Below are 8,241 nucleotides of genomic sequence, written 5' to 3' on the forward strand. Positions count from 1 at the left end.
GATTGGATAAATTTTTAACTTTGGTAATTATTGAGTTATGATTTTGGGAGAGAACAAATTTCTGAAGTCACACAAGTGATTAAGCTTTAAGCTTTGGATGTGCAAGGTTTATGTTATACATTTTGTGTCAATTAGATTTTGATTATGTTTTGTTTCCTGATCTCTTTAACTTATTTGTTCGCAGAGAATCATATATATCACTTGATCAGATACCACCGACTTGATTAATTCAGATTTTCATTGTGTATGATTGATTAAAAGGAAAAATTATCTTTGAAAGTGGAGAGATCACATCCATCCCACTATATTCTCTGGTGGTAAATACATACTTATTCATTAACTCATACTCGATCATATCAAACAAATGAATGCAAGACACGTGTAAGTTTTTGTTACCATTTAAACATAGTATTTGCCCTTCCATCCAAGCATTGATTTTTTTATGCTCATCAAAGACTTAAACAATAACGGGTTGAATTGATCATGCCATGTAAAAATAAGATTTAAGTCTACCGATCTACTAGGATGATGATCAGCTGCATATATTAATGCATTTCCACTCCACATTGTCGTAGTGATAAACAACTCGTCTTAATAATGATAACCTTCTCTTAAAATCTCAAAGAACTTCTATCGCTTCATCCACGCAGTGATAGAAAGTGCGTCGCTGGCTCACCTATACAACCCCAAGGCTCTGAGGAAGTCAGAATATGCGATATAGTCGAGTATTCTCACTTTAAATTATGACATTATCTTTAATGAATCAATTAAAGATAATAATTCAAGGTCGAATAATTTGTATTTTTCAAGTGAGAATATCCAATCATATGTTGTTGATTGTGATAAAAATAAGCGTGAAAAAGGAATAGAATATAGGAAAGTGGATCACTCGAATGAATTATGGTCCATTATATATTTGCGGCGGGTATCTATCTTTTTTTCCTAAGGCAAAGTAAAAGGAAAGAAAAAGAAAAGACTTAGAGCCCGTTTGATTGATAGGCTGTTTTTAATTTTTTTGATTATTTGATTGATTAATTTAAAATTAATTTATGCTTAAAATAAGTCTTAATAAATAATTGAATTTGTTTTGATGGACTTATTTTAAACAGCTTATAAGTTGAAAATAACTTATAAGTCAAAAAAATAAGTTGGATTGCACCTACTTATTTTTTTTAACTTATAAGCAGTTTTCAACTTATAAGTTACTTAAAATAAATCTATTCAAACTGGCTCTTAACAACTTGGCTTGTGGTGTACTTGTGAGACTGTTTTACCCTTAATAGAGATCTCAAATTTAAGCCTTGATTATAGATAAAATCTTATTGGTAGCGTTATTTTCAAATGAGTTATACAATGTACAATTTAATTTTAATCGGGACTCCAATCTAAATTTTGAACACCGCATGAAAAATAAACAAGAATTGAAAAGAAAAGACTTCTTGTACGTTTCATTACAATCACCAATAAAGCGGCTAAAAAGTAGGTCAAAGTTGGTGTATTTTTCACAGAAAAAATGTACTCTTAAAGATTAGGTTTTCTTTCGAATTTTTTTTCCCTGTACCCTTCCCCTTGGAGTTGGAGCTCATATCATTTTGCACTTCCATTGACTTGAAACTCATAACTTTAGAGTTTGAGTTGGGGGAGGTTACCATTTGAACACTCGTAGTAAAGTTAAAATTATAAATGAACATGTAGATCTCAATTTTTCACGTCAGAAATGACCATTTTTATCTACATGAAAAATGGAAGAGAATATAGACCAATTAAGTACTTGGCTGCACATAATTTGGTGCTAATAGAGTCTTCTTATGTTAATTTCTTCACGTATTACGATCTAACTTTTTTATCACGTTTTCGTTTATACGAATACCTTTTGATTTCTATAGCGAAATGTTATTATAAAAAATATGACATAACACAAAAGTTGATTCCAAACTTTTTTAGTTATTATAGTAAAATATTATTATAAAAAGTCTATCACGATATATTACGTTATCAAAACCCAAATAAAACGAAAGGTTACCTTTAATTACACAAACAATGACTAACCATCTTAACAGTACTGACTTGGATATAATAAATAAATACAAATGATTTATATAAGCTATCTCTAACTAATTTTATTTATTGAAACTTAAGCGGTGAGTATAATTAATTACTCCTACGTGACTATTTTCTTTTGATATTTTGAGTTTTTTTAATAAAGAGTGATTTTTTTAAAGAATCTGAAAATAATTTAATTTGAAGTTTTCATCGTTAATGATAAGTTTTTATAGTCACATAAATATTATATTATATTTAAGATATAAATTTAAAAATTATTTCTAACTACATAAATATTATAAAATATTTAAAAATCTAAAATTTTATATTTAAGCAAATAAATTCACATATAAATTGATACCAAAAAAAAGGTAGTTCCTAACTTTGGATTCTAGTAGACTTGTCCTGTATGCCAATGCAAAAATTAAGGAATAAAGAAGATTCAATACTAATTCACAACCAAAACTTACTTTCATCTTCCCACCTCCCAAAATATGCCCCATGACAAGACACCAAAAGCCAATCCTTCTCAAACAGTCCAAAGAAAAGAGGAATCATTTATTTACTTTTTGGATTAGGATAGAAAATCGATAGTTTCTTAAATTTTGTCTTGCTTTACGATAGAATTAGATTTGGTGGGAGTCTGATATCATCATGTTTATCGTAGTATTAATCGTATATATGTAGTTTTTCACTTTTGATTTTTGTTATATAATTATTATTTGTAATTTATTATATTTTAGTTATCATATTATTTTATTGTTATTATTTTTATTAATTGACATATTTTCTTCATTATCGTATTTATTTTTTCATAATTACTTTATTTTGATACAATAAAATTGAGGGTTTTTCGAAAACAGTTACCTTCTTACACAGAATAAGGTTATCTTCTGCGGCCCCCACCTACAGACTAGTATCTTAAGTTGTTGTTATTGTGGTGGTTTTTCAGCAAGTGTCCGATATACTTACTTTATGGATAGAGATTAATTCAGGATTTTGAAGTTTTTGATTCTAAAATTTATAATATGTATCAATTTTATATATGGGTTTGAGAAGTTCAACAAAATCCATTTTTTTTGCGGTCGTTTGGTTTGGATACAAGTTTTGTTAGGATAAGTTATGTTGAAATAAGTTATGATGAAATTAATTATGCGAATATTAATTTTTATTGCTTATTTAGTTGGTCATTTTCAAAGTTATATTCGTCGTATAATTTCTAAGAATAAGTTGTTTGTTTACCAAAATATCCTCCATCTTATTTAACTTTTTTTTTACATTTTCTTTGCAAACTTTATTTATTCATTCCTAAAAATAAAATTTTTATTTTATTTAACTTAAATATTTTTATTTATGCATTTCCATGATTATCCCACGTGTTTTTAAAATTAAACTTTCATCTTATTTAGCTTTAAATAAAATTTCCATCTTTTTTAACTTAAAAATAAAATTTTCCTCTTCTTTAGCTTAAAAATAAAACTTTCATCTTGTTTAGCTTAAAAATAAAGTTTTCATTTTAAGTTTATTAAAGTAAAAGAAATTTTGTAATTAAAGTTATCGACATTTTAATTGATATATAAAATATAATTTTTAAGTTAGTAATAAATTATTTAATTAAAAATATGTAATTTAGTAGTGGAGTGAACATTATAAGAGAAATTAAAATATAAATAAACATAAGAATTAGACAAATAAATTCAACTTATAATATATTCATATATAGAAATTGTATTATAAAATATAAAAAAATTATATTTATCATAAAAGCAATAATTAATTAAATCTATGAATGTTATTATAAATGTATTTAAAAATTATATAAATATAAATGAATGTAAAAGTGGTGTGTAAAGAAAATTTAAGTGGATATTTTTGTTATTTTACATCTTTATTCAGGATAAGTTATTCTGGAATTAGTATTCCATTTAGGGAGAGATAACTTATCCCAGTACTAATTATTAATTTTGAAATAAGTTATCCCATCCTTACCACCAAACAATGAATTAAATGCCTCTTAAAAATTATCCTGAATTAATTCCTCTCATTTATCACACCAAACGACCCCATAGTACTAGCTCTACATGACTTTATGTTAGATTAAAAGAGGAGGATCATTACACATCTTTTAACTTTCGAATATCCATCATTTATCACTATCTTATAAAATTCCTAATGATTTTGTTTAAATATCGTACAAATGGGTCCTCCGCTCAAAACATCAGTGAGAGGAAAAGGGTAGGATCAACTGTTATTCGTTTTAGCAAGGGGTAGTGGCTTTACAAGGCGATAATCTAAATTTATCTAATTTCAATATAGATATCAAACGTGGGAGGGCGAAAATCAAAAATAGAGAAAGACCAAGCGATAATGTTATTGTAGATATTTACATAGAGTACTATTTTAGATAAATCTTGGAACATAATATGATAAAATATTATGAATACTTGGGCTCCTTTATTGTGTAATGTCAACTCACCAAATGTCAATAGGACTTTGATCTATTTATCATCACACCTAATTTTCAAAAGTTGGCCCACATATGTAGTAGTTACACTAAGCTAAAACAACACTATTCAAATTAAGACACTTAAATTAAAATGAAGAAAGTAACTTTTATTATGCTCAAATTCTTTTTTAAAAACCCATCAAACCCATGTTATATCCTGTAAAAATGCATGATATTTAAATGATTCGACAAGTACGTAGCAATATTTTTGAAGGATCCAAACACATACACTAATTTTAAATCATCTACTAGGCATGCATATTCTTCATAAAAAAAAAAACAGAAAGAAGCATAAATTTTCCTTCATTTCTAGATAACTGATCAAAAAGACTACAAGAAAAAGTGGAAACATTCAATGGTCCAAAGGATGAAGGAAAACCAAACTATTAAAACAGCACTAAATTAAGCAGAAACAGAACTAAAAGCTTTTTCTTAAGTACAACTTCTCTCCACCATAACCATGGAAAGATCATTCCAAGAATCTCTCCATGACATCAGGGTACATTCCTCCTTCATTCCTATATTCTCCTGGATTATTCGCGTGCTGATCGAGTGAAGTCGATGAATTAGAGGACGAAGCCATCCTAGCAGGAAGTGTATAGCTCCTCTTGAACTTGTCCATCTTCCGAACGCTATCAGGGTGGCTATCCAGGCTCAAGAAATCGTTCGGATTAGCACCTCCATTATTGTGCAAGCTCGAAGCATCTGAATTCGGATTTGAAGTCTTCCCATCAAGACTAAGCGGGTGCTGATTATGATCCGGTTTGGTACCTAAGCTATCAGGATTGAACAGGATCCTGGAATCATCATTTCTGCCAGTGAGAGCACTGAAGAAAGTCAATCCATTAGGCCACTTGATGTCATTCTCATGATCAGCAGCTGCCCCCATCATGTCTTCCATTCGTGGTTCGGATGAATGAGGAAGCTGAAGGAACATATGTGATTCATCTTTCGACTGTGGAATACCAAGTCTCGCGGAGTTTTGGAAGTTGGGAGAAGATAGCAGTGAAGATGCTGAAGGCATTGGTCTTGGTCCCCAGTTGAAAAGGGGAGGAGGAGCGCGAATTGGCATAGTTGGCTGCTTAAGAGGAATTGCAGACGAAGGCGAACTAGTCCTTGTTGAAGAAAATAGCTGTGACAGATAGAAGCCAGATTGATAACCTAGAGACTCGAAAGTGTGCCTCATTCTTAACACGAAATGGAGGTCTTCTGGTATCTGAGAAGGATACAACATTCCAATCCAAACTTAGATCAAAGTGCATAATTCATATTAAGTGATCAGCTATGTTGCTCGGACTATCCAAAATGCCGTGTCAGATAATCCAAAAATGCACTACTTTTGAAGGATCCGACATGTACTGTTGACATTTTTTTAAAAGTCTGGGCAACATAGGTGATCAGTATTTGAAAAAGTTCATGAATAAGTAACTGTTTTGGTTGTTGCTAGTCTTTCCTCTGCATTCTAGAACAGTAATCACATGTCTATAGAGAAACAAAGATTATAGTAACAACTAAAATAAACAAGACCTTTTTTTTTAGGGAAAAGAGAAAATGAGTCTTACAATCTTGCAGGATCCCAGTTGCAGTAGGCCATGTCCAGCTTGAATCACAGCAATTGTCTGCAAGATAAATAGAGTACACAGTCACACACACACATAAAGCTAGGCAAATAATGACATACAAAACAAGCCAAGAACCAGAAGAAATTGATTATTTCTTTTCTATTTACATAAGGCAGCCCGATCACTAAGTTTCCACTATTTGCGGGGTCCAGGAAAGGGTCGGAACCACAAAGGTGCAAGAGGTTGTTTCCACAACTCGGGTCACATGAGAGACAACTTTACCGGTAGCGCCAAGGCTCTCCTTTGTAAATAAATAAGAAACAGAGGCAATTATTGTTCTAGAGTTTTGAATCAGACCTGAATCCCTGACTCAAACTGGTCAGTCCACTCAGGTGGAAGCTGCAGAAGTTAAGGTCAAAGGAAGAAAAATCATCATCAACCATTCAATCTTTCTCAGACCAATAATTGGCAAATGAAAAAATCAGTTCCCTAAGATAACAAAACATAAATGCAAGTAAACATACAGCATCAAATGAACTCTGCCAGTAATTAGATATGTTTGGTTCACATTCAGTAGGTTCCTTGAAAACCCATTTATGACACTTATCAGAGGCAACTTTCCCCATCAACCTGCAAAACCAAAACCCAATCAATCAAAATAGAAAAAAATAGTTACAAATCTATGTCTCCTCCACCTTTTGTTTCTCTATTTTTATACTATTACTAGTCATTAACTATCCATTATTATTATTCAGTCATAGAAGTGGTGAGGGAGTGTGGAGATGGAGAGTTTCAAAAATCCAATACCAACCAAATCACCTACCCAGTACCCACCCTTCTCCATAATTATATAACTGAATGGACATTTTGCTGAAGGCTTTTCTCACAGGATCTTCACCATCCATCTCTTCCAAGCAATCTGTTCCTCTCCCTCTGCAGAATCCATCTTCCCACATCAACATCCTTCATAAATCAACACAAAAAGAAAGCAAAGTTACAATCTTTAAGCTAAAAAAGAGATCTTTTTTTGCTTCTTCTTTTTGAAGTCCACTTTCTTGAATAACACTAATTATGTCTCAGTCCTAAACAAGTTGGGGTAAGCTATACGAATCCCACTTCTTCACTATTTTTCTTTACACAACTAGAAAATGAGATTGAAGTCCATTTTCTTGAACAACAATAACTACGCCTCAATCCCAAACAAGTTGGGTCGGCAATACGAAACCCCACAGTCCATTTTCTTGAACAACAATAATTACGCCTCAGTTCCAAACATGTTGGAATCAGCTATACAAAACCCCACTTCTTTTCTTTTATGACACAGCTATAAAAAGAGATTGAGGTCCATTTTCTTGAACAACAATAACTGCGTCTTAATCCCAAACAAGTTAGCAAATAAAAGAGATTGAAGTCCATTTTCAAATGTCCAAGAAAGCAAAATACTCACAAGCTACCATTGTCATCTCCAACTTTGCAACCATTACCACCTCTAACTCTCCTGCAGATAAATAAAGTTAGCAGACAAAAACAATGAGGACCCCCAAAAGACAAGAAAAAAGGAGAAAAAACAGAGAAGCATGGGAGACATACGGTCGAGGACGAATGGTCCAGAAGACTGAATAAGTCCAGTCTGTGTTAAGACAGACGCTTCTAAGTGCCTCATGAAGGGCCATCATCCCAACTGCTTCTTTGCTTCTATCTGATGTTCCTGAGCCCACCATTTTCCTTTCTCTTTTCTCTTTCTCTCTTTTTTCTTTGTTTCCCACTTCTCTCTTTAATAAAAACTAGCAAAAATTAAACCCCTTTTCTCTTCTCAAGTCTCAACTCAGCACCCCTGTAGAAACACTAAAAAGAATTTCTCTCAAAGACTCTATTTTTATTGTTTTTTAATCTTCTTAAGCTGAAACTATACAATACAAATGCTTATGAACCACAAAGATAGAGACCCTTTTTTCTTCACATTCCCACTAACCCCTTGTGTTCTAGTAGTACTTTTTACCTTCCTCTTGTATTAGATTACCAAATCTGACTACTTGGGTGAAACCAAGAAAAGGCAAAAGAGTAAAAATAAAATTGGAATGGCTTTATTAGCAAGGAGAGAGGAGTAAGTTTTTTGCTACCTTCATCCCA

General features: G+C 31.6%; 1 protein-coding gene across 2 annotated transcripts; it reads right to left on the minus strand.

Moving 5' to 3' along the window:
• Nucleotides 1-4,835: 4,835 nt before the first annotated feature.
• LOC129892337 (protein RICE SALT SENSITIVE 3-like) lies at nt 4,836-8,241 on the minus strand. 2 transcript variants are annotated; one of them, XM_055967912.1, is made up of 7 exons: nt 7,702-8,241; nt 7,559-7,609; nt 6,946-7,074; nt 6,636-6,741; nt 6,469-6,510; nt 6,112-6,168; nt 4,836-5,765 (listed from the first exon to the last, which is right to left on the minus strand). In XM_055967912.1, exons 1-7 carry the CDS (start codon nt 7,830-7,832, stop codon nt 5,019-5,021), a joined length of 1,263 nt encoding a protein of 420 aa, XP_055823887.1. In that variant the 5' UTR covers nt 7,833-8,241; the 3' UTR covers nt 4,836-5,018. The 2 variants fall into 2 exon arrangements, with proteins under 2 accessions (XP_055823887.1, XP_055823888.1); XM_055967913.1 differs by lacking the exon at nt 6,469-6,510.

The sequence above is a fragment of the Solanum dulcamara genome, chromosome 6 (genome assembly GCF_947179165.1).
Source record: "Solanum dulcamara chromosome 6, daSolDulc1.2, whole genome shotgun sequence".
Taxonomy (NCBI): domain Eukaryota; kingdom Viridiplantae; phylum Streptophyta; class Magnoliopsida; order Solanales; family Solanaceae; genus Solanum; species Solanum dulcamara.

What these genes read in the sequence shown, in the direction of transcription:
- LOC129892337 (XM_055967912.1), bottom strand. Translation starts at nt 7,832, where the DNA reads ATGGTGGGCTCAGGAACATCAGATAGAAGCAAAGAAGCAGTTGGGATG. An exon ending in TTATATAATTATGGAGAAGG is followed by an intron (nt 6,742 to 6,945) that starts GTGGGTACTGGG and finishes TTGGTTTTGCAG; the next exon opens with GTTGATGGGGAAAGTTGCCT. An exon ending in AGTTTGAGTCAGGGATTCAG is followed by an intron (nt 6,169 to 6,468) that starts GTCTGATTCAAA and finishes TTTATCTTGCAG; the next exon opens with ACAATTGCTGTGATTCAAGC.